Source organism: Struthio camelus, chromosome 1, assembly GCF_040807025.1.
Source record: "Struthio camelus isolate bStrCam1 chromosome 1, bStrCam1.hap1, whole genome shotgun sequence".
Classification (NCBI taxonomy): Eukaryota; Metazoa; Chordata; class Aves; order Struthioniformes; family Struthionidae; genus Struthio; species Struthio camelus.
The window spans coordinates 9641589-9668370 of NC_090942.1; the positions used below are offsets into that span (position 1 = coordinate 9641589).

General features: G+C 41.6%; 1 protein-coding gene across 5 annotated transcripts in view; it reads left to right on the forward strand.

The window, feature by feature from the left end:
• Nucleotides 1-479: 479 nt before the first annotated feature.
• The window catches only part of SEMA3D (semaphorin 3D), a 144240-nt gene continuing 117937 nt past the window's right edge, over nucleotides 480-26782 (forward strand). Inside the window, exons 1-4 of one of the 5 annotated variants that reach the window (XM_068919742.1) lie at nucleotides 1019-1194; nucleotides 12324-12494; nucleotides 15540-15840; nucleotides 19592-19746. In XM_068919742.1, coding sequence (XP_068775843.1) covers nucleotides 19715-19746 — 32 coding nt within the window. In that variant the 5' untranslated portion in view covers nucleotides 1019-1194; nucleotides 12324-12494; nucleotides 15540-15840; nucleotides 19592-19714. Of the gene's footprint in view, nucleotides 647-845; nucleotides 1195-12323; nucleotides 12495-15539; nucleotides 15841-19591; nucleotides 19747-26782 lie in introns of those variants that run through there. The other 4 variants (XM_068919818.1, XM_068919999.1, XM_009680516.2 and 1 more) reach the window with 4 other exon arrangements.

A 26782-nucleotide genomic window follows, 5' to 3' on the forward strand; every position in this document is an offset into this window, starting at 1 on the left:
GCAACAGTCCCAATCTGTTCTGCAAAAGCTTTGCCAGCTGAAGGCTTTCAATCTGAGCTCTTCACTAATGGAAACGATGCCAGTTTTTGAAAGAACCCCAGTGCGTCCTGTCTGGAAGTGTCTGATATTATCTGTGCCATGTGTTCAATGGCTCTCAGCCTGTGGGCAGCAAGGCTCTTCCTTGGGCAGCCGCAGGAGGAAATATGTTGGAGAGAAGGGTTTGGTGTGGGAGGGGGTTGGTCCAGGAGAGGAATTCTCCCTTAGGAAGTGGTCTGCAGAATGAAAAAGTTGGAGAACCACCGATGTAGCACATTCCACGGGCAAAACAAATAAATGGAAAGGCAGATGTATCCCTGGCAACTACAGCTTTGCCCATGGGTTATTCTTAAAAATGTTAGCCAACCTCTAGTTTTGGGCCACTGCCCAGCTGCTTTCTCCTTATCAGCAAGTGTGGCGAGCTTGCCTTTTTTTTCATTCCCAGTCTATGACCTAGTGAACTGCAGTTCAGCCTCAGCAGGAACGTGTCAAGGGGGTAATGTTCAGTGCCGCGAGGGAACCTGAGGCTGCCCCGAACACTGTGACCTGGACCAGCACCTGTGCAGGGTGCTTGCAGCGTTGGGTGCGATGCCCCTGAGCGAACTCACAGGTGTGTGAACAGTCGGCATAGGAGAGGTCCGTGGTGCGGGGCGCACCCTGGCAAAGCTGCCCGCGCTAGTCCAGGGACCCTCGGTGCAGGGTGGGCAAGTTGCTGCTTGCAACGTGTGTGCGCGGAGTAATGCCTGCTCGTGGAGCTGATATTTCCTGGTGGCTGGGACTGTGACCTACGCCGGGACCAGCAACAGTGGGTGTGTGCCTGAGCTCGCTGACACACACGCAGATACACACACACACACACACACACACACCCCCGTGCGCGAAGCAGCCCATTTGCTGGAGGGGTGTGCATGTGCGTGTGAGGGAGTGGAAAGGGGTGGTGGGGATGGAGGAAGGGAAGCCAGGGGAAAGTCTGACACTCGGCGCAGAAGGAGGGAGACCCTCGGCCGCCGCCGAGCCCGGCAGCAGCCCGCCTCGCTCGCAGCTCCAGCAAAACCCCTCCCGCCGCCACCGCCGCCTCCGCCGGTCCCGGCCCCGGGCAGCGCCCAGCCCCGCGCCGGGCTCCCCCCGCAGCGCGCCGCCGCGCCGGACCCCCAGCAGGTAACAGCAGCGCCGGCTCCGCGGGCGCGGGGTCCCGGCTCCGCGGGCGCGGCCAGCCGCCGGGGCCGCCGCCAGGTGCGGGGCGCGGAGCGGCTCCGCGCTGCGCTCCTGCGAGCGCCGCGCTGCCCCTCCGGCCCCAGGGCGCCCGGCCGGGCTGCACCTGCAGCGAGCGGGGGGCTGGTGGGGAGGGGGGAAGCCGCGGAGCGCGGCCGGCGCTGCCCGCGGGAAGTGCGCGGCGCTGCCGGCTGGGGGCGCGGGGGGCTGCGGAGGCGGGGCGAGCGGGGCGAGCGGGCGACAAGTCCTTTCGCCCCCGCCGCTGCCCGCCGCACCTCTGCTGCGGCCGCTTCTCCTCCGCATAGACGTCGCGGGGCGACCGGAGGGACGGTGTGGACATAACATGAGCAAAGCTCTCGCATCCTGGAGTTGCGGCGTCTCGGGCCAGTGGGCAGAAATCCTTCCGTTCCGCGTACTCCTCCAGCATGGCCATGAGCATGAGTTGAAGGTGCCTGCCACTCGTAGTGGCAGAGCACCTGGGGTGCTCCCTGCAGGGAGATGGTTAGTCTGCTCTCACTGACAACCCCCGCTTTGAGCCGCAGCACAGAGGGTGTGAAAGCTCCTTCTTTCGCTGTGAAAGTTGCTGCTTTTTAGAAAAGAAACGTTCCTGAGCACGTGAGGTAATTGGTGACTGGGTCCTGAAGAATCACCAAGCAGCCACCTATGTTTCCTTTGAAAATGCTTCGCTTTTATTTGAACTGGGAAAACTTGTCCAAGAACAATAGAGATCAATGGAGCGGTCTGACCATACACCAGAGAGCACTCTGCTGAGAAGGCAGCAGCTAAGCCCTGCATCTCCTTGCCTCTGAAAGCTGGTCATTTGAGATGCAGGCTAGAACTTTTGCAGCAATTGTACCATGTCACTTTTCCTTTTTAGCACTCACTTGCAGATCTAGCCAACAGGTAACGAGACTGGATTTCACTGTTAACTCTTAGTAAATGATTTACCATATGGAATAGCGTTTTTATTTTGTTCTTCAAGCCCTCATTAGAGTATTTGATCCATTTTTGCATCACTGACTTTTAGTTAGGTTTTTTAGCTCATTATGGGCCTGATCCAGAAAAGAACTACTCATTGGCTCCTGCAAGGTATGCAGGGGCCTAGGTCTTTTCTAAATCAGTGACAGCTGGGTTGTCAAAGTACCTTTCTAAAGTAGAATTTGGGTATTTTAATCCATAACTGCAATCCTACTGCCAAAATTGGTACCCAGATTCTGCAGGTGTCACACCTCTTTTTCTTAAAGTTTCCAAGACAAGTGCTGCTCTGCAATGCTTCATAAATAGAAACATTTCAGCCTTGATCAGTCTGAGTAGCTTGCCTTCACTTTTATTTGAACTTTATCTTGGCTAGGACATCCAGACTAGCTGGAGATCCAGGAACTAAATTTGCTTTCCCTCTTCTCGCTGGATCAGTCCAACAGGGATTCTCAGGGTATGGTGAATAGAGCAGACATTGCAATGGATAAAATAGTGAAGCACAGAGGTTGGAAGAGGTATGTACTCCAAATCAGGCAGAAGAGATTTGAGCCCAAGTTCCCCTCAACCAGTATGAGTGCTCTACCCATGGCATACTTTAACCAGAAAAGGAAGTAGCAGCTTCTTCGGTACCCTCTGCCACAGCTCAAAAGATAGGAGTGACTTCAGTTGAAAGACTTGGCATGTCTACTGTCATAAGGTGCTCTCAGGACAATAATCTCAGCTAAAGGGAGTTGCCTTCCAGTAGTACTGAGTAAGATGAATAAATCCCGGAAAGGTACAATTTTGAGTTATAATCCTGCCCTCAGCTTTTGTTTGGTGGGTACCTACAGTCAGATCCCTTTAAGAGTGATACCTGTTTTGGATTTCGCTCAAAAGAACCAACCTTCTCCTGCTTCTCTCCAGTTCTAGGTTTTACCGTCAGCAAAGGCTTCTCAAGCACTGTACATAATAGCCCTGCTCTCACACTACTTCTCAATGTTTTTTCTAAGAGGTGGTGTTTTCTCTGTAGCTATCGCTATATTCATTATGCAAATTACGCTGCACCCTTGCAAGTGGATTGGGATTTTGCAGTTGAATTAAATGAAATAAGGCCCTAGGAAAAATTATTTTAATTAAACTAGAATATTAAATAGAAATAAATGCTGCTCATCGAGAGAGAGCTCTTTAAGTGCTCAGGGATACTGCATCATTATTACTCAGAGATTTAGTAATAATAATAAATAAATCAGCATTGTAACCACTAAAGTATTAGAAGGCTGATCCAAAGAATGAATCACTCCCAGCAAAACCTGTCTCTATTTTTCAGCCGGTTCTCGATGGAGATGTATGCTCATCTTCTCTTTCTATGCTCTAGCACAGAACAAGTAGAGTTGTGAATACTCCACCAAGTCAGTCTTTATCGTTTAATTTGCAGAAGGTCATAAGCATTCAATGAATTCCTCTGTAAGCATGCTGTCAGCTTAGAGTTATCAAAATAATGACATATTTTTGGATTCTTTTTGAATTCCTGTTTTTTTGTCTCTAGTTCCTGATTTTGCTGTCAAAATTGTGCGGAAATTGTAATCTCAGGTGTCTCCGCAAAGTGTACCGCTGCAATGTAGACACGTGAGTTACCTGTTGCTCCCCAGAGGCTGCTCATCAGCTGAGTATCCGTGAATTCCCAGCACATACCAGCATTTCTTTGGCTGCAACCCCTTGTGCTGGAATTGGCCACTGAGCCACCTCTATATGCTTTGAGGTTTCCTACATGAGGGAATCCTTCGATGCTGGTTAAGCAGGCTTTCCTACCGCTTTATCCTGGCAAGGCAGTCTGCAAGAAAGCCAGGAGCTATATTTGGCCCATTGTCTTTTTAACCCGTAGAAAATGTTTAAGGTGCATGATGAGTGTTAAACTGATAAATCGCACAGTGAATATGTGATGCGTTTGTTTTCCTTGCTTTTTGGACTTTCTCTAGCTACAAACAAACAATAGAGAAGCTCAGGGTAAAGCCATGCCCGTAAGATGTGAAGTGTGCTGGTTGTGTTTAAACTATGCATGAAGCAAATTTTTACTCCTTGGGTGTGCTATTTTTGTCTTTTATATAGTGCTGCACCTAAGTAATGCCCTTCCTCCCCCCCGCAACATTTCTGACTGGATTTCAGGTATTTATTATAAACTTAGCAGTGACAATGAGTCAGTGCTTAAACTATCACTGCATAAATCTTTAATCCTTTTATCCTCCTCTCTCTATCCTTGTGTATTCAGAAAGGCCCCTTCTTGTATTGATATTTTTTTGCATCCTAGAGACATACCACATGAACATCCACGTGTTATCTGACAGTGGGTGACTAAAAAAAAAAGAAAAAGGAAAGAAAAATCACTTACGTTCTTCTCTCTCCAGCATGGATGGATCCAGCATCACATGGAGGGGATCCAGAATGAGTCAGAGAGCAGTGTTGTATTCCAAAATTCCAATTTATGCTACAGCTGGGAAGCGGTATTTAGCATCGTGTGGATTTATTTTCTTTTCACGGCAACTGCAAAATAATTTATGGAAGTCATATAGCCTAATGGGCAGAGCAGATAACAGTAAGCCAAGAAGAACCTGGATTCCCATCTGGGTTGACTCATTGACTCGATTTGATTATCAGGGTGATGGGTGTGGCATTTAAGTCTAGAACATTAGATTGACCTTAACTAGATCATTGCACTTTCCTACAGCATAACTGGAAAATGTGATTAAGGTTCAGAGCTCTGCTGGTACCTAATAGTCAGCTTTAACTGCTAGTTGACCTACAGTCAGCTTCACTGATCAGACTAAGCCCAGTACGTTACAGGCATTTATTTGCAACCTTCATTTACGGGAAGAGTCCTAAAGGGTTTAGGATATATATGGCTAGAGATAAATTCATGCTCTAGAGTTTATGTGTACATGCAGACCTTTAACTGGTGACAACCCTCTGCACTGCATGACTTGTGCTCTGTAGATGTTACTCAGCCTTCAGTAACACATATCCTTTCTGTACATCTTTGCATTTATTTTTTTCCTCTTGTGTTAGCGTAAATAAAAAGAAGAGTTGTGTGAGCTTTTTTCTTTTGATGTGGTCAGTTTTAAAGCAAAACAAATATTCAGAATCAAACTGTTTCCAATCTAGTTGGTCAGTGAATCAGGAGCCTTGCAGGAAGCAGTTGTTATGCAAAAGGAGGCTAAAAAATCTATAACATCTGTGAATACTCCAATGAGATGCTTTTTCTTTTTTTTTCTTTTTTTTTTTTTCCTGGGGGGTGGGGAAGAGGGAAATTACACATTTTCCTGGAATATCCCCTTTCAAAAATCCTGAAGACTTTGCAGCCCTGAATCTGATCTCATCTTGCATCAGCATAACTCAGGACTAAATTCACTCCAAACCTAAAGCCTAGGATTAACTAAAAATTATACAAAACTAAGGCAGGCTGTCATGAAATGAAAGACTTGTGCCTGTTCTCAGTTTATCTGAATTTAGTGACTTTAAGGGACCTAAGCATATGTTTAAAGATAGACTGCTATGCAAATGCTTTTTTGGAAGGGGTGCTTTCCTAAAGTCTAAACCTAGAGTGAAATCAAGTCTTCTAAAAGTTAAATGCAGTTCTGAGGGCTGATGTGGCCAAATATTCCCGCTTAATCTTGGCTAGAATTTTAATACTTTGAAGAGCTAGATCTAATGGTATGTGCCTACCTAGCCTGTTATACTCCCTTGGAATTTATCAATGACACAGTCCATATAATTGTGGTTACTTTTTTGTGTGTCTAAAATCCTTTTTTGGTTTTGCAAGGGAGAGACTGCAAAGAGGGAGAATGTAAAATATTCTTTCTCAACCAAAGGCAAAAAGTTGATTTTCTTTTTCCTTCCACAACGAAAAATTAAAACAATGTCTGTTGCTGTCATGCTTAATGTCAGAATCTCTGCTAAAAAACAGTATGAAGAAATATGATGATTTTTTCATATGGAACTTATTCCCTGTAATTTTATAACACACATATGCGAGGTTTTGTAAAGACTTATACTATAAAAGGCTTTAGAGCAGTGTAATAAAAGAAAACTGTGTTCATAACATCCTTTGGCACGAAAAGAGCTAAACAGCTTCGCTTAAGGGAAGGTAAATAAAATGAACGGGTGATGACAAATAGCGATACGCTGTCGCGAATGTATTTTCTCCAAGAAGTACAGGAAGACTCAGCCTAGGCTGTAATGTTCCCCCACTATTTTTCTGACCTTCTTCACAACCGTTGCAAGATGTAACATTCGTACACCCTCTCTCTGAATTTTAAAATACGTCTTCCACCTGCATATAAAATATTGATCCTTTATTCAATTTCATGACTGTTATTTTCTTTGAGCAGGTTCCTGAAAACATTTATTAAAAATATAAATAAATCTTCAAAGTGACTACAGTATTCCTATTTACAGTGTGGTGGTGTGTTACATCAGGGAAGATCCTTTGTTTAACGGAAAGCAGAGCAGATACTCTTAGAAAAAAAACAAAAAATAAAAACTGTTTGGGTCTATTTTCCATATTTCTTAAAATCTTGGTTGTAGCGTGAAGCTCACAGAAGAAACGGATCACCATGATTTATCACTTCATTTGGTATATTCACTAGTTGCAAAACAGTGGACTGTCTTCTCATTCAAAAAATGTATTATTAATCTATTAGCTACATTGCAGGAGCATCAAGAGGTTCCAGTTGGTAAGGAAGGTCCCCTTTTATGTAGCGCTAGTGATGTATCTAATTAAACAGATAAACAAAAAAACATTTACAACCAGAATGTAGGACAAGAATCAGCAAAGACATGAGACTAAGAGACATGGATGCATCAAGAAAGCACAAGTAACAATAAACAGTTTTATTTGGTAGAATAAACAGAGGTTTCCCTCTATTTTTCGGTTGATGGATGATATAAGCATCAGGGCAGAGTTGAACTCGTAATGGCATGATGAGATCCCCTATTGTGAAAGATAAATATCCAATTTGGCCTAATGCCTAAATAAATTATTTACATTGAATTAACCTGACTTTTGGTTCCGGTGGCCTCCTTAGGTTAGCAGATTAATTTCTGAATGACACAGCTTCAAAGAATCCACTTTATTCTGGGGAAGTATGTTACAAGGAAGTTAGAGGATTTTCCGGAGGCACAAAGTCTCCACATGGAAAAAAATCTGCAATTCTTGGATCCATTGAGCCTTGTAATATTTTGAATTGGAGGCTGCAAACCTTTTTGTTACAGCTGGAGTAGAAGTCCTTATCTTAGAAAATATCTGTTAGAAATACTATGTAGAAACACAGGTTTACCAAGAAGGAGAAAAGATATTTCAATGTATTCATTTGTGGAACAGGCATACTAATTTTTACCTGAGCTGCACATATCTGAGCACGTTAACAGTGAAGACAGCTGTTGTCCCCCAGGTGAAAGGAGCTATCTGACAGCAAAATATTGCAAGTCATTAAGTTGCAGGAACAGATTAATTCAAAGGAACAGAAACCCCAGATATCTTTATTACCTCCATTCCTTTCCTAAACTCCAAATTTAACACACAATTTTTGTAAAGTGCTGTTTGCCAATGGATTTCTAAATCTGCGTGACTTTGGTTCAGAGTTATAACTTAAGAAAACAGAGTTTCTGGGTGGGATTCCACTAAAATAGTCTTGGGTGAGGAGGTTGATAAAGATCATGTTAGTTACAGGAAAACCATCCAGAGAGGAGTGTTTTTTTTTTAATTTGGTGCAAGCCACAGTGTATTTCCCATTAGTATGATGTACTCTGGAGAGGAGGGGTGAACTTATGCTAGAGCTTGTAGATAAAACTGCGGTCTCGGAGGGAATGATGGTAGCATAGAACAATTGCTATGCTGCAAAGATTCAAGATATAACAAGCTGCATCTGTAGTTGGTGTAAATTAGAGAAGCTTAATTGGATTTACTGGAGTGATTTATAATAGCTAAGGGCTGTCATATGCCTTTAGAAGTAGCCAGCAAATCTTTCAGTGTACTCTGAAAGCATTTTGGGGAGTAGAGCTGTACAGAGGAGCTAGTAAGCAAGTGCTGTTGCTCCTCAAGCGGTGACTGAGTAAGGCAGGTGGTTAAGATGGGATCCCTAAAAGCCAGAAGTCTTGGCAGAAGGCTGCTATTCAGGATCCTCAGTTATGAGCTCTCCCAGCAGATAGGCGTCTATGTAGAGTCAGTCCTTTTCTTTGTTTCAAAAAAAAATATGTACCCACACATATATAATACATGTATATACGTGTGTGTGTGTGTGTGTGTGTGTGTATGCACATTTTAAGCATATATTGTAGCAGTTCACATGCTTGCTTTTCTCTGAGGTGACCTGAAACTGTGATTTGCAAGAGTATGTCTGAGCCATGGTGCTGTTGAGTATTTTGGAGTCTGGCTTTCACAGTCGCTGCAGTTCTTTTCTGTGAGCAGTTCGTTATGAGTGGCTCAACAGAAGGCAGCTGTATGGCCCAGTGGTGAGAGCATCCAAAAGATTTCTCTTCCTGGATCTGCTCCTGTTAATATTTTGGTATTGGTGTTGATATCTACTGTTTGATACAGAACTAAATATTGAATTAATCCTTAGAATACAGGTCCAGCCTTACCTGTTCCTGAGGGAGAGCTCTAAACTCGGAACTACTGGATGAAGGAGGTTGGGAGATCCTCTTCTAAGTTCAGTTTGTGGGAGAACGAGGCATGCTTTGAGCATGCCTAACCCACCTGGGTTTTGCAAGGAAGTTGGGCAGAGCAAGGCCTGTTGTCTGAATGCCACAAGCACTGAGCTTCTTAGGATAACCCCGACTTTGCCGTATGTGCACCCAAGAGCTGGAGCCTGCGTGCCAAGGGGAACGTGTTGTCAAGGAGGTTTGACTACATACCAGGTCTCAGTAACAGCAAAGGGCAGTTTCTTAGGCTGGTCTCTAGTACTGGACCTGGCTGGCTAAAGAGGCAGTTAGCATCATAAATCTCTGTTATGAATTTGATCTTTTGGGTAAAACAATTTTAATAGACAAGGATGCTTTACATAACTACTGACTGAATCATTGTGGTCTGTTTATCTGATGTCTTATAGAGTATATAGCGCTGTCAGAACTGAGGTTTTCTCAGACCTGAAGAAATCCAAGGTGTTTATTTTAAGACTCAATTTATTATTTTTTAAATTGAACTCCAAGTTTTAAAGGCTTTAAGGCAAGGCTGACTGGAAGTGATATTTGGAAGGCTGGTCCCAGCTAATTGAGGAAAAAATGAGAGAATTGATTCATCCAAGTGAGTTACTAACATTGTGCAGGTCTGAGGGTCTTTTAAGCTCTCTTTCTAAAAGAAAGGGTGCATTTACTTCTGCTGTTCCTTGAGGCCTAGCTTTTTAAGACGAGCATCCTGGGTAATATTGCTTGCAGTGTATAGGTTTATTCTTGTGGTTGTAGTCTCTAGTGACATATACAAAAAGCAGACATATATTATCTTTTAAAGCTGCCTCAGCTAGAAAAAGGTAAAAGTAAATTTATAGTAAAGAAATATCTTACCCAATATGATACCCAGACTGCATGAACACCTTTCAGTGAAATTAGGTTAGTTTTCTTATGGGAAGACTTTCCACCTTTGGAGAAAATCATTATAGACAAGTGCAGGGTGAAGACTGCTTAAACTCACTCACAAAGTCTGTGAGGAGGGAAATGATAGACCTCTGTTATTAAGGTATCCCTGTAGAGAGGGGAATTAAAAAAAAAGGAATTTTCAAAGAGATTTATACTTGCAAGTACAGATCAATATTGCGCTATGCTCACACGCCCAAAGCTCCTGCACTCTTTGCTTCCTGTGTATTTGCTACAGCTCATTACTTCCCTAAGTGGCAGCATGAGTGCTGCAACGAAACACAGAGATCAATTTCCTCGCTGGTTCTTAAAATAAAATGTTATGGTACTGGATGTATAGACAAATTACTGTGCTTTGGCTCCTACAGTGACGACAGCTTTTCTCTCTCTTTTTTAAATTTGTTATTGTACAGCGATGTGTAAGGATGCAGGATAAATACTTACGCACAAAACACTGCTGGAAGCTCAGATACCAGTTTCTGTACCTTTTCACAGCCTGAGAGAGAAGCTGGAAGTGGTGGCAGTGAGCAGTGCAGGGAGATTGTTTCCCTTAGTCCCAAATGTCTGGTGTCATAGAGGGAAGAAAAAGTAAAAAAAAAAAAAAAAAAAAAAAAAGGACACCACACACCAAAGTTATCATATTCTCAGCATGTTCTTGCTTTATCTCTGGCTCTTCCACTGTGCTGAGCCCACGGTGACTGCCAGCGTGTCCTCCAGTGGCACGGTGATTTACCTCTTCTAGATGAATTTACCCGTCCTCATGTTTTTGCTGCAGCAGTTCTCCAGGTAGCTTCAAGCCGCAGTACACCTCGCCCCAGCCTTCATCTTCTTCCCCCGCTCCTAAATGTTGTCACCTTCTGCTATTACAATTTAACTCTCTTTCATTGCTCTAGTAAAAACTGTAGGCACAGTTATGCTGTATCCTGTTAAATCCTAGTAACAGTCCAGGCATGAAGGGAAAGCTCCACTCCCTAACGGTGCCGCGCTCAGTAGTGGTCTTGCATGTGTGGTGTTAAGCTGTTATAAGGGAGACAACTCAGAAATAGACAGTTTTGGGTCTAGTGTCAGATTTTCATGAGAATGGTAAAAAAAAAGCCTTTCTTTGCGATGGCATTTACACCACTGATCTCACTGGTACACCTCTACTACAGTTAATCTGGGCTGAAATAGTGCATAGTAATTTTCTTAGTACAGACAAGTGTGTACTTATATTTTTATCCTAGTTTATCACACTGTTTTAATAATATCTGCCTTAATGAGTGACAGGAGAAAAAAAAAAATTCCTTTTCGTCCTTTCTGTTCTCTTCTTCCCTGCAAGCAAGGTAAATACCATTAAAGTGATTTGAGAAGAGCATTTTGGCATGTGTTTGGGTTCAGTATGATCGTTTTCTGTTCAGGGATTCACATGCCGCAAAAGAAAGTGAGATCTGACACCTCCAAGATAAAAGTATCTGTCTATAAAATGTTATACTCATCCGTGTAAGTGAAATTGTAAGTGAGGCCAGAAAAACTGGGACACAGTGACTCTGAGCATAAGTAGCATTGCTATCTTTGGTGCAAGCATCAGCAGAGAATACCACAGTCCTTTGTGATGCCCTTGGGGGAATCTCACAAGGTCTCACAATAGGCACTGTGTTATCCCTATTGTCTGTTTGTTTTCATTCTTTTCTCAACAAAACAACATTTTGATGCTTGGAAGGCATGACCCTTTTAAATTGTGCCTCTCTCCTCATTCATCTTTCAGCCACAGGAGAGAAAGGTGTGAGCACAAGTGGTTAGAAAAGTTGAAATGGTGCTGGCAGTGGGTAGAGGAAATCGTGAGTGACATCTGTGGAAACAAAAGTTATTCTATATAACTTATAGTTGTTCTACAGGGTCCTGCAAGGTGTTACGTTCAGATGGACCAGGATCCTCAGTCAGTGTCTCCGGTGTCTCCGCATAGAAATTAGTAGCGTTTTTGCTCAAAGTCCAGATAGCTTTATTAGATACACCTGATGGGGTCTAATCTGAGCTTCAAATATACCGCCTCATGGAAAACTTCTCAGACTTGGCCTGCTTGCGTACCACCTCTCTGAAATCAAGCTCTGTCATACTGTGGAGGCAGTAACAACTGCTCAGAGCTCCTGTTTTCCCCAACGTGCTCAAGTTGAAGATACGGTCTCAGGGTGGTGATATCCACTCCCTCCCCCACCCCTTTCTGGTGTCATTTCCATGTCCTGCTTTTCTATTAGGCTAAGAGAAAGTACCAAAAAGGCATTTGAGTTTTCAGCAGTGTTTGCTATGTAAGTACTTATTCTTCACCCCCTGTAGAGAGATGTGACAGGTGGGATTTTCTGATTTGTATTCAGCTTTGAAGTAGTGTGCTTCACTTGCAGTTCACAAAACGTAGCTTGGAAACCCTCATATAGGACAATTGTCTTTCCTTGTTCGGAAGCTGGGTTGTCTGGCAAAACTTTCTCATTTCAGTGTAGGAGGTTTATTTTTTTTTCCAATTTCAGATGACAGGTAAAGCAATTGGATGGAAAAGATACTGGAAAACACGGACAAGTCATTTTTATTAAGACAGTAGCAGAATCTCCATTTGTTGATGTCCACAGATAGCGAGTCTTATCTGGAAAATATGTGCTAGTCTACAGACAAGCTACTGGATTCAGTATAAGGGTAACCAGGTAAGTTCTGTGGTCTGTTTAATATAGGAGTTGATCAAATGTCCCTCTGCAATGTGAAGAACCTTTCACAGCTGTTTAAACATCTTGCCTGAAAGTTGTGTGTTACTTTGCCTGTATGTTTCCCACAAACTGATCATATTCTGTGCTTAAAGTTTCTGGAAACAAATGTGGATGTGCTTTGATGACTATTCAAAATCAATATAGGGTGATTGGGGGTGGTTTAGAGATCGAGGCTGCTGGCCTGAAAAGGGAAAAATGCACTTGTATAGCATTAGAAATAGTGTTTTAAACTCGTCATTTACTTGGATAGTGTGAGATTGTCACCTGTCTCCCTATGGAAACTTGTTTTTCTGTTCCACCATATCAAAAGCATTAAAAAAAAAAAAAAGAAAAAAAGAAAAGCAGCCTAATTTATAAATCAGCTCATCTTACTTTACATTAATTGCACCAAATTCTGCTTTGGGATGCCCAGGTAGAAGTCCCAGTGAGGTCAGAGGACATGCTTAGAGTTCAGTAGTTTTCCCCAAGATTATTCTAAGAAATAGATATCGCCTAATACTGAAGCCTGCTCCGGTCTGATAAGGTTTGTCTACATGCAGAAGTCAGCATTCTGCTCAACTAGAAGAACAGGGCACAGAGCGGTGTCTTTACACTAACTCGCTGCATGACCAGTCTTGGGGTGTACATACTACATCTGCTTTCAAAGTAAAGTATGCTACTTCTCTAGTTAAAAGGCTTCTAATATACACTTTTATGGAAAGTGACTCAGGGTAGTCAGCATGCTGCTGATCCCCTCCATGACTCTCTCATGTTGAGAAGCCTTAAGTATTTCAATTTTAAGATCTTGGACAGTTATTTCCACAAGTGCAACAGTGTCTGTGCACCGTACTGAGATACAGAGAGCCCAAATGCTATGTACCAGGGCTCGGCGCTCATTGAAGTGAATGTAATATTTTCACTGAATATCAACCCTTATGCTGATGTTCATGTGTTTATTTGTATCACAGCAAGACCTAAAAATCGAACCTGAGATTATGGCCTCATTTTGCTAACTGGTAAGTTACCATCTGAGAAGAGCTCAGAGAAGAGCAATAAAATGAGAAGGGAGGATTTGAGTCAGATTAGATTTACGAGGAAAAATTAAAGGATTTGAGCGTCCATAGCTTGTCTGAGTTCAACAAAGACGACGACATGACTGTAAATACTTCAAAATTTAATTCCAAAAAACAGCAGAGGATTTTCCTAATGGTAAGGTTAGGCTATCAGCTCAGGAGACCTCATGTTAAATCCATGATATATGTCCCTGGGCAAACCATTTATGCTTAGATCCTAGCAAATTCCTACAGACAGGCACCCAACTGCTACTTCTTTGTCTATGTCAGTAGCTGTTAGTCAGATGAGATTGCACACCATCTAATTTAGACAACTAACTTGCTAAATACCTTTTCTGGATCTTGACATCTACCTGCCTCAGCTACATGTCTGTAAATGGGTATAAAACTACCCTATGTATTAGAAGCATGAGAATGATGGATTCAGAATACATGGGCATTCAGCAGTTGTGATAATGCAAGCCATGGAAGTATACTGAATAGAAAAGAAAATACAATCAAGATAGGATTTATTTCACCTGTCTATAGTGTAAGGGGTCAGCTAAGCTTCCTCTGTATTAAGTACAGAGAGATAAGGTGTTCTTAAGGGTAGTGCATCCCACTCAGAGATAGCTATCTGAAGCGGGGGATGAATTCACCCCAGCAGTGCCTGTCTCCACCCTCTCTGGAGGGAGCCAAGACAATGCTTGTATTTTAGACAGCTAAAGCTAGGCAAGATGAGTGCTATCTTAAGGATGAAATAGAATTAACTCAGGCTGATTTTAAGGGAGGCGGGGGGAGAGCTTTTAGTGAGAGTGTTTTCTGAAATGTTCTCTCAACAAATTTCAGAAACCACCTCAAAGAACTTGTATTTTTCTTGTTACATCTTATTAGAAGTTCAGGAAGTCCTTTATGAAAAATTAGCAACCTGATAGAGCCTCCTTCAAATTCTGTTTCACAGTTCTTCTGTGCAGACTAGCAACATCCCAGCAAATTTCTACAGTGCAAGTACTAGTAAGAAATACTGTATCTATTAAGGTCTACATGTTGTGTAATACTATATTTGAAAAATCTAGGCCTTAGTAATTCCGTGGGAGCTGAGCTCTTTTGGAAATCTTTTTCTAATATCTTTTTCTTAAATAATATGGCCACATGCTAGCTGGAACAGTCTGCTGCCTCTAGCTGGTAGCTCTCTACTGAACAATGACTGATCCTCACAGAAATTACAGTTATGGGCAGTATGAGTTTAAAAAAAAAATAGGAAAATGAAAATTATATGGTGGAGAGCTACAGAAATGCTGGGAACTTCCATCAGAGTTGCTGGAGGTCCATGTGCAAAGCAGCTGTAGGATGGTGAGGCTGTAAGGGAAGGCTGAGCAATAAAGGCTGGTGAAGGACACTGAGATGACCCATCTGAGGCCCTTGCTAACCCATGCAATTGCACAAGTTTGCATTTCAAAGAAAGATGAGCTTAATTAGTTTACCCTTCTGTAGACGTAGCTCAGTGGTAGAGTCCTCCCTTGTATTATTATATTCGTTACTCTGTGGGACAGCAATCTCCCTTTGTGACTAGTTTGTTCTTTTGGGTTTGCACTCTTCAAAGAAAATGCTTGCTTTCATGCTTTGTCCCTGTTATTTTGGAAGGTCCCACCTCCAGCCTTGACAGAGTTCGTCTTCACACAGCTGGACTCTCATTTTCCTCACAAGTGTTTGTCACTTGGCTACTTCACTGGCTCTGCAGGGAAGGGAAGGAGAGAGTCCCTTTGCTGCTCAGGCCCCTACCTGCTGGCTCAACTATTAGTGAAGAAGCAGGGACGAGAGAGCAACCAGCCCCTTCAGGGATAGGGATCTGGTGTCAGATACCCTGTGGATACTTATGATATCAGACTAAACTTACGATAAAGACTGTCAGAGTAGGCTGAATTCAGAACAGTAAAATATTTTTTTTTTCCAGGAATTTGATTTTATTGCTTTTCACTGACCTGGAAGACCTATTGCTTCAGGCCTTGCATCATCAAGAAATCAGAGGTGCGCTTAATGTTTAGAGGATGATTTACAGTTCACAGAAGGGTTTGAAAAGCTGCAGGGGCCTTTGCCAGGTGTGGAGCACTCCTGACTCACGTCCTCTAGAGTAAAGGAAGGACATGAAATAAGAACTCTCACATTCGAGAGGAGTCTTTGGATTGCAAGGCTATGAACGTATGAGCCCATTGCAAATGTCTCTAGCCATCTTCAACCTCAGCAAGACTCAGCCGGTGAGTTGGGTGGGAGATGTGCCCATCTTTGGTTCCTGAGAGAGCCTAGGCATGAACTAGGCATTACGTTACTAGGTGCTGTTAGGACTCAAGGTTGTTCCTGCTGCTGAGGGAACATGGCTGAGGCACCTAAAGCCTGACAGTTAAGACGTGAGGGAATACAGATGGACATTATATGATTTACACCAAGACCAGTTTATTTCTGGGCTCTCTAAACACTCAGGAGCCCTGATCTTTCCTGTGATTCCAACCTTGTGAATTCACACCGTAAGCACCTACTTCAGGGGCGCTGAGTCACCCTTTGTAGGTACCCACTTCCTTCTGCTGGCTTATGTCCTCTGAATCTCACCTAGTGGCCTAACGTGGGCAGTGAAAGGCACTTCCAAGAGCCCAGCGCTTCAGACACAAGGGGGACGACGCTATGCCTAAGTGTTCACAGGGTAAAGCCCCGTTCATCCACTCGTCACAGCAAGTGGCTGTAAAACACAATATGGAGAACAGCGAGAAAACAGACAACAGTGACAGGGCTGCCTATATTTAGCTAAATAGCTGCTGTGCTCTGCCCATTACTTATCCTATTCATAACTCTCTCACCTTCTGCTCCCACTGACTGTTTTATCCATCTGGTGTCATTCGTTATATATTTGGATTATAAACTGCTGGGAGGTGGGCCTTTCTCATCCCTCTTCATGATGCGTGTAGCACTATGGGGTCCTGCCCCTGACGGGGGCCTCTAGGCACTATACCAGTACGTAAAAATAGATCAGCAACGCAACATCCGTTAAGTAAACCATACAGAGACCTAAACAGTATTTCAGTATTGAATTGCTCTAGTGTCTAATATGTGGTTCATGAAATAACTTGCTGTAATTTTCTGAGTTAGGAACAGAAGACAGCACACTCAAAGCCTTATATCTCTGTGCTATGTGTGGGGGACTTGGGGGAGTCTATAATTACTAAAATTGAGAAGTCTGCCAAAGATGATTTACAGGTATGAGGAAGAATGCATCTTTTGTGATGCTCAGGACTTTGTCAAGCTTATTTTGGAGGTTTTCCAAGATTAATAGTAAAAAAAACCACACAACATTTTTAAAGTGAAGCAATCAGGCCACACTTCATCAGTGTTTTCCAAGTCTTTGCAGCTCTCGCCTAGGGGTTTGCAGCAGCTTCCTCTCTCCTGTCACAGCATTGATTGTTCATGCTGCACCAGGTAGAATCAAATCAAGCAAAATTATCTCAGTAATGCAGACAGCTTTTGAGGTGTGTAAGGGCAATAACAGAAATAGATATTATCATTTGTATTGCAACCATTGCTGTAAGGCTTATCTGGGCTCAGAGACCCACTAGGCTACAAGCTATGTCCAAACACCATGAGTTAAAGCTCTTCTGAAAAAAATATCAATTATATTAGAAAACAGATTTACCACAGGAATGAAGTACTATCCTTACTCAGCTTTGAGTCACAAAGATATAGTGACTTGAACTTTCACAGCTGTAGATAGTTGCTGCTTGCAGCTGATTTGACGGGATTGCTTAGCGGTGTTTTGGAAGACTGAAATGCCCTTGATGAGCTTATGCTGTGGAGGATTCTTTCACTGTAGTGGCAAAGCTTTGGGCCTATGCCACTGATTCTCAGTTGTTTTTTTGAGGTAAATTGATTTCAGTATCACTTCCAGGCCACTTTCACTTGAAAGATCTTCTTAGGCAAGTACCTTCCTACTGAGGCTGTGACTCAAACTGTTAGAGCTTTGTGTCCATCTGGGAACCTTAATCAAAGACTACAAGGGGAAAACTGAGTATCCAACCTAACTGGTCACATAGATCCTCTGTCTAATCAGTAGAGAGGGAGATACCTCAGAACAGACTCCAGTCCAAGAGATCTGAAGTGGGATGAATCAGCCCCTAAAGTGCCTTTCTGGCTCTGATAGCTATAAATGGAAACTAAATGAATTGACACCCCGTTTTTAGATGACTAAATTTAGGATGGTGGAATTCTAGCTTTAGAATCACAGTATTCCTTTAATTCCTCTCAACTGCATTCCCCACTAGGAATACATTGGAGTGTTGATGGCAACATAAGCTTGGAAAGCAGCATCTCTGACAGCAAACCGTAATCCAAAATATTTACTGTTCACTTAGGTTCCAGTGCTCTGAGGCAGTGAGCTCGGGTGAACCTCTTAATTGGCAACACAGGAGCCTGCTTCAGTGCCAGAGGGTTCAGCCAAATAATATCTGCAGTAGATTTTTTTCTGCTTCCTTCGTGTTTGGAGAAACATGCTATTGCAGCTTGGAGCACAGTTAGTGTGTCCAGTCTGCTGCTGAACTGAGACACGTTTCCATATTGCTGGCTAGTGGCTGCTGGAGCTGATATTCCCTGTAGATTACTGACAATGCCGCAGGAGTGTATGATATTGTAATGCAGGAAAACCACATAGGGTTTGATTTAGGAAGTTCACTGCCATGACTGTTGAGCATCTGGGTAGCTGTTTGTTGAAGGGAATATAACAGCTTGCTGGGTGCTTTTATGTCGCAACACAAACGCCATTAATGAGTAAAGCAAAGAGAATCTGATTAAAGAGACTGGAGTGGTTCTCTTGACTTCAAAGAGTTGGATAGGGCCTATTAAACCCATAATTGTGTCTACAGACACAATGTACACATACAGGAAATTGGAGAGAAACCTCCCCATTTTTCTGCTTTCTGTAGCACCTATCTTAGCTTTTTTACAGCTTCTCTCCAGCTCCATGGTACCTTTATCCTGCTGTCCTTTTATCTGGATTGGAACAGAGAGAGGGAGACTTCTCTGGAGCACTGCATCATTCTGCATTGCTCAGGAGAAACTTTGCCAAAGGTTGGGGAGGGGAGAACCCAACAACAAAGAAAAACACATTTTAGCTTTTTAACATGCAAATAAGAGATACCAGACTCCCCAGCAAGTGTTTGGAGTGCCCTTGTGTTGATTCTAATTTTGTTAGCTTTTAGGAGGTCCAGCAGGCCTGCAGGTGTGAGTGCTGTGTGCTGCACCAATCAGGCTTTTTACATCAGACAAATCAGTACCTCCTGATTCTAGAGCTTCTCCACACCAGACACATTACTGCAGTTCTGCAGAGGAATTTATAATGGGACATAGGGAGACAGAGCTCCTAGTTTCCACAGCTGCATATAAACCCATAGAAAGAAAAGAAGGTTTCATTCTGTGTTCTCAAGAAGAGGTAGGCAAAGAACACACAGCAGCAAGGAGAAGAGGTTAGCAGTAGCACAATCTCCACGTATATCATTCACACTCACACTTTGGGAAAAGAATTCCCAGAATGGGCTCAAAATGGAAGAGAAACATCCCCCAGGCTTTTGGAATGGGAAGAAGAAAAGAAGCTGCAGAAGCTCCCTTCTCATGAATTGTTAAAACAAAACAAACAGCTGGATGGCAGAAAGACTGTGCTTTGCCATAAAATATTTCCTGAAACTTTCTTCCAAGATCCATACTATTATTTATTTATTTTAGTTTTTCCTTCTCACAAATTTGATTTTAAAAAAAATAGGCATCCCATCCTTCCGACAGGAGAAAAGGATACTAGCAATAATTCTGCTAGTACCTTAAGTATGGTCAGTGATAATCCCTTCTCGTGAGCACGTGGTTGAAGAGAGCAAAGGATTCATGTTATCCTTCCTTGTAGCTCTAACAGCTGAAAGGGTTAATGCCCATTTCCACTCACATTTGGTCACTGTGATCCTTCTGTCCTCCGTCCTGCAGATCTGTTGCTGGCAAGTATAGGAGCGTTGTACTTAAGCTGCTTAAATTAATCCAGCCATTGTTGACTGAAACAGAGGGTGGCTCCATGAGCAGATCTTCTGGCAGAAGGGAAGAGGTGGTGACATGTGGTATGAGGGCCGTGACAAGTACCGAAGGTCAGTAGTGCCCCTCCAAGTGTTAGAGCCGAAGTTACCGTGCTGCCTATATGGCTTTTGTCTCCACTGTTTCTTTTTTAGGGGTCCATATCTCACGGAAGCTGAACAAAGGACGTCTGTGGAGAAGTAGGTGAAGTTCTGTTCTGAAAGTAAACCCTGTGAGCAGGATTTTGTAGGGCTTTGTAGGCATTGGGGTGGATATCAGCTATTTGCTGGTTTTTGAGGGCTTGTCAGATTACAAATATTCCACTTACAGTTTAGCTATCCACTCCCTAACAAAACCTAGCAACCCTTATATTTTCTTTTCTAACTGACGGTCGCGTTGGCCTGATTCTGGCATCTGAATTCACATCAACGAATTTTTTGCAGGGTTTCAGGCCATCCCATTCTTTCCATTGAAACTACACAGCGGAGGAGCATTTTTAAGTGCCAAAACTTGGTGCGGTCCTTTGCTGGCTTTCTTGTTGACTAGCTGTCTTGCTCGGCTAAGCACTTTAAGGGCATGTTTTCCTCATGGGAGCAGGGACTCTCAGGCAGACCATATGACAAACAGATCGGTTGCATCTGTATTTGTAAGTTAAGCAAAGCCAAGGCACAGTATTGGACTGCAGTAGCCCATAAAGTTTACTAATATGCTCGCTGGCCTGTTTTTGGCCTTTGTCAACTGGTACTTTCCCAAGCAGTGCTCTAGCAGCAGCTGTGGGGATATAGAGGGTTGCCGGAAGACAATATGGATGAGGCCAATCTTTTCTGAAGGGAAAGAGTTTAGCTGTATGGACATAAGCTGTGCCAGGCTGCTCTGTCTGAAGACGTGCAAATAGTGTCTGACACATTTTAATTAGTGATAAAGACTTAGCCTTAGGGGTCTAGAAGCTCAAATCAGAGCTGGATTGGGGGTGACTGCACCATATTCCTGGAATTACATATGCTTTTCCTCCTCCCACTTTTTTTTTTTTTTTTTTTTTTTTGTCTTTTTAGATATAAGCTCATCAGAGAAGGTATTGGTGCTTACACTGTATTTGTAGAATATTTAGCCCTGGTTTCTGTAGACTTCAGTGCAAATAGAGGCAGCTGAATCTGTTCTTCACTGTTTGTCTAGAGCTTAAGTGAGTTCCCTGACTATAACTGTACAGCTAAGAAAAGAACAAAGGGTAGCTGCTTAAAAAAGGTAAAACCTTCTTCACTTCAGCCCTGGCTATTTTACTTGCAGGCTTTTATCAGACCCCTAGGGCTAAAAGTATTTCTTTTCTTGTCTTGGCATGAACAGCAAATGGAATATTTAAGAGGAAAAAAAAAGTCTGTATGAGGCAGACCAGAATGATGCAGCCTTGCCTGTTTTTCTTGATCTGAAGCACTTTATTAGCTGGAGCACAATATGGCCTGGATGTCATGGTTTCCACCCCGTTTTTGGACTGCACACCAAACAGACTCAGAAGCAATCATTTGCTCATGAGCTGGTGGATGTTTGCTTGAATCCTTTGCAGCGTAACGCTTTCTTGGTTGGACTTTTCTTCATCCCATTCTCCTCCATAAACACTCCAACAACTGCAGACTAAATCATTTAGGCTTATAATGAACAAAACTCTGAGATGATAATGAGAAGCAGTGAATAAACTCTTCATTTCTTACATGATACTGCCTTGAACTCTGCTGAAGGGGCTTTATCTGGCAAGGTCAGGACTGTGATGAAGTATAAGTTTGGACGGAGAATCTGCTTGAGAGATAGTATAACCCACTGAGTGATAAGTGTTGACAGACTGGCACCCTGATGTTTGAAGTGCTTTCCCTTGCAGCAGAAGTATGTCTCTGATCCTGCGGTGTTATGGCCAGACTCAGTCTGTTTTGAAAGCCTATACTTTCTTGACATGGAAACTCAAAAAGATTCAGGCTGAATGCACTTAACAGAACCCTGAATTTTGGGCCACGGTTAAAGAAGATAAATTTCAAGGATTCTATATGGCCTCCCTAAAAGGCATTTGTAACAATAATCATAAACATGTGTCAGTCCATTTACATTATTATTATTGTATATTTACTTTAGTGTTTTTCAAATACTTTACCATTACGTTATTGTATGTAGTGCAATAGTTCATAGAGGATAAAAACATTAAGTTCTGATTTGAAAAGAAGGATAAAACAATAACAGTGGGAAAGTGCAGTCTTCTTCTAGTGCTTAACGAATTGGGAGCATTATTCAATATGTTCAGGCAGATTCTCTCACAGTTCCTCTTCTTCTCTGTTTCTTCCCTGTGGGTTGACTTCTGAGTGCTCTCACTATGGCCACACAGGGAGAGAAAGCGAAATATGTGACTGAGATCTAGAATGGGAGGCTGAAGATTAAGTGAAATTTCCTGGGACCTCCAGGAGAGAACTGCTTTGCTTCGTCCCCAAAACTCAATGTTATCAGAAGCTAGGCATGGATGGTTTGACCAACCTGAGGTCTTAAGAAATAGTAGTGATATATTTTCAGTTCCTTGAATACTTTGCTTTGGTTACATTCACAATTTTTTTATATATAAAGAAAATAGCTATAACTTCTGTAGATAAAGTGAAAAGCTCAGGAGGAGAAACAAAAAAAGTCTGTCTTTCCTTTAGTTTCTAGTCTCAGTACTGGGGCAAGTTCCCCAGCCTGTTTCCCTTATCCCTAGTATAAGGGAATGTTATAGCACATCTTCAGAAGATTTCAGTACCTGACATGACAGTTCTATCAGCTGGTGTTGTTTTTTTGACAACAAGTGATCAGGACATCTGATTTGGAACATAATATCATGCATTCTTTTATAATGGATAGCATGAGTATGACCCTTAATAATAAACAGGACTAATCAGACCTCTCTTTAACTAATTGAATGCAGGGGGTACATCTGCAGAGATAAAAAGGGAAAATACTGTTCTTATTTTGATCAATAATAATGAAGCACTAATAGACATTTAGTTAATTTTCAGGGATTTGCAGCCATCCTTCCCTCAGTGGGAAACAATGATAAATCCCTTGCGAGTGCTTTCATTACCAGGGTCCCAAAGAATAGTTGTCTGCACTTTCATTCCTTTCCACTCTCTAATATATATGTACTAGACTGCATTTTTTAACCAGGCAATCAGAAAGCATGTATTCCCCAGGACCTCTGGGTCACTACCGCATAGGGTGGACACTGAATGAGATGAACACTAAAGAAGAAGAAAGGTTGTCCTGTTATTTTTAAAAGAGCTCAGTAAAACCTAGAAGCCTATTGCCTTTATTTTCTGTCTGCTGCACAGATTTGCCAGGAAGAGGCAGGATCGCGTTGTTTGCCATTGCATTCCAGCTGTAGTTCTGACATTCCTAACTTTACAGTTCTTGACTTTGTAATCTTCATGTTTAATTTATCATAGAATCCATTTTGTGTAGCAGGATGTTTTATTTTATTTCTTCTCAAGTGAGAATACTATCCCAATAATGGCACATGCACCTAATATAGCTAATACACTTTTTCCTTTTTTAGGAAACCACCTGAGAGATTCAATCCTTTACCCCCTGCAGTAGAGGATCACGCATAGACATGTCAGGGTTTTATGGTGTTTCAGCTAATGCTCTACAGTGAAATGAGTTATCTATGGAGTAGCTATACATAAATCTGGAACCAGAGAAATGAAAGTGATTGCTATCATTGTGTATTTGTTGTTTTTGGAAGTTTTTATTTGGGTGGGGTATGGTCAAAAACAGAAATAAGTAAGGACATAAGTTTTTTTTTTTTTTTTTCATTCCGTATAACATCTGATATCGAACTAGAATCAACAGAAAGAGATAAGCAACTCAATCATGTAATTCACGTGATTTACTTTCTGGTGGGTCCTGTTTCTCTGTATTGATTTTGTATGTAGCTGTGAGTAAGAAGGCTGCCAACTTACTCTTCTCAGAACCTCAGAGATCTCCAAAACTATTTTTACACGAAATTTATAAAAGGCAAGTCCTAGTTTCATTCAGATTGTCTGAATGAACATGTCTAATCATTCTGTCTAAAGAATTCAAAATTGGATTAAGAAGATGAATTTAATATTTATGTACTAACGATCACAAGTTTCACCAATATTGTAGGATTATGACTGTTTCCTAACAAGCTGGTGCAACTTCATTAAAGTTAGTGGACACATACCAGTGTATCTGTTTGTTAGTGTTTACTAACTGTAAACTGCACTGTGCTGGTACAGTGAAGACTTTGATATAAATCTCTATTATAAATCTCTGCTACTTTAATAAAAAAAATTCAGGACATTCACTGAAATAGGAAAAAAAGCTAACTACTGTGAAAAGAATGAAGAAAGAAAATGACAATTAATAAACAGATAATCACTGCTAACTGTAAGCTTCTTTAAAACATTGATCAGCACTATTTGAGCAAAGTAAATGAATTTTCACATTGCCATCCTTAGAAATTGCATACTTTCCGGAGGCTTGAATGCCTTCAAAGGAACTGAACATGGGCAATAGTATTACTTCTATTCATAAGCAATAGTATTCTTACCACTATATGTATTGGATCTAAGTAGAAATGTATCGTCTTAGAAAAGGAAAAGAAAATTAGCATCCACCTTTAGTGTCAAGTGGGAATTTTAGAAAAGTGGAATTCCTGGCTTTTGTTCTTCTAAGTTAAATTCAATTCAAAACTTGCAAGTTTACTTCTGTAACACATTGCTTCAAGAGAATCAATTTACCAGATGGGCACTTCTCACAATATGAGACAGTTATATGCCTTTCTAGAGACCCAGTTCATCTTTGTGAAAACAGAATTAGGCTGTCAGTATGCAGTAGTTTAAAATAAGCTCCATGCTTCACCGATGTGGTGGGTAAGATCATGACTTAGTAGTTTATAGATCTACACAGGATTTTAAAAGGAATTCATAGGGATTCCTATGGGACTTGACCTCACTGACAGTGTTATTGACATAACTCATTTTCTTCACTGTTAAATAATTGAAATCCAAATTGCTGCATTATTAAATAGTCTCAATGAGTTGCAGAAGGGTTGCAACTTCTTTCAACTTTTTTTTTTTTTTAATTAAAGAAACGGATTTTCCTATTAGGTGAATTTTGTGTGAACTGTTTTGATAAACTAAACTATAAATAAACTAATAACTATATCATGCAGGATTAAGTGATGTTTTAATTGAAGATTATGGAATTTCTTTGGTGGAAGAATGAAAAAGCAAAAATATGGGAATAACTTTTTCTTTAAGATGCTTCTGCTGTGATCATTGATACAATTGTGATAAGCTTTTTAGGAACTGAATTGAACTGAAAACTGCAATTTAGAGAAGGCGATATTGCTGTGCGCATGACTCTATACTTCACATTTTCTTGGTATTGCACAGCACAAACTTAGGCCACTGTTTAATAAACAGGCAGGCTGTTGATCAATGCGACTGCTCATGTGTGTCTATTCTTGTGAGTGCTTCTAAATAATCACTAACCGTATAATGAACATTATTTTGGATTAAACTTTGTGCATCTGTAATTAATCACTCCTTTGCTGAGTTTTTCTTATTTTTTTGTCTACTTACACCATAAGAGAATCTTGGCCCTACATAACAAAAATTATATTTCAGATTATACTGGCTTAGTGTATTGAATATGTGCCCAGAGATATGTCCCAGTATCTATCTTGTTTTGCAGTAATAGTTTATAATTAAGCTTTGTGTTCTCTAGAGGGCCCTATTTTGGCTTTCTAGGACTGAAAATGCAACGTGATAGATGTGTCTTTGTTTTTTTTCACCTCAGTTGAATGGAACAAATGTTCCGGATTTGCCTAAATTATGTTCAGCATGGAATCTTTAAAAATTAAAAAAGAAACAAGTTGTTTGTTTATTTAGAAGAATTCTAACAGCATTTGGAAGCAACACAAATACAAGAACAAATGGTTATTTAATTATTTTAAGACTCTAGTATTGTATTTATTGGCCTATTGTTTGTGCTAAATTGAGCTGTTGTCATGATGTCAGTCTTCTTAATACAGCGCACAAATATGTAGCTAATATCCTGAGGACTTTTTAAAAAGACGTTGCCTTCTCAGATGTTGTCTCTCGGAACTGGCTTTGTTTAGGAGTTGTGTTACACTGTCTTTGGGTAGCTATTGTTCCTATAGTCAGGTCACACAGGGTAATCAACTCAGCTCTTTTCCACTTCCAGCTCTGTTAAACCTATTTTACCATGTCTGAAGCATTCTCGCCTCTCTCTGCTACGTTCTGCAGGTTCTTTTTGTAAAGATGCTCTGCAGCTGCCCAGCTGTGGCACTGTAGAAAGTCCAAACCTGCAGGACTGAACAGAGCTGTCAGGCCGATATGCCAAGATCCGCGGTTTGGCTGATGGAGTCAAATGTATTTTGTGAGGAGACGTTGATTCAGTAGTCCACTGATACGCTGGTTCTCAACCTTGGCTGCTGCTGACAGCAAGCTGCCATCTGGGAGGCCACGCTGCATTTCGGTCTCCCTCAGAACCATCAGTTTTTATTTTTAATGTCCCAGGTAATTAAATCAAAGTATGAGGGATTACAGGCATCCATGTGAAACCACAGGCTGAGGATGACTGAACTAGAGGATGCACTCAGGATTTGAGCTTGTCTGACATACAGGAGTGGAGGAGAGGAGTTACTTCCAACTTTAGAAACTGTTCTTTCCACCAGCTTGGATATTGGACTGGGCCAGATACAACTGAATGTGTGCTCTAGTTCATTACTTGCACCCAATGAATTTTAACAGATTAAAAAAGGTTTCTGAGAGTGACCAAGCTCCTTTTAATTGTTTGTGTGTCTATCTCTCACTGGATGTACCAGGGAGTCATAAATATCTGCCTTGTATCGTAGCCTCCTAAATTAAACATTAGTTTAAAATTTGGTGCTTAAAATTAGCATAGATGTTTTGAGTTTACTGTGATTGAGTCAGATAGTTTCCTTGAAGAGGATAATCTGCTGGCAGTGGGTATGCACGTTCCTCTTCGACGTCTGCTATTTGAATAATGATTCATTTTTTTTAATTTAGATACGCCTCCATTTTTGAAGGGAAG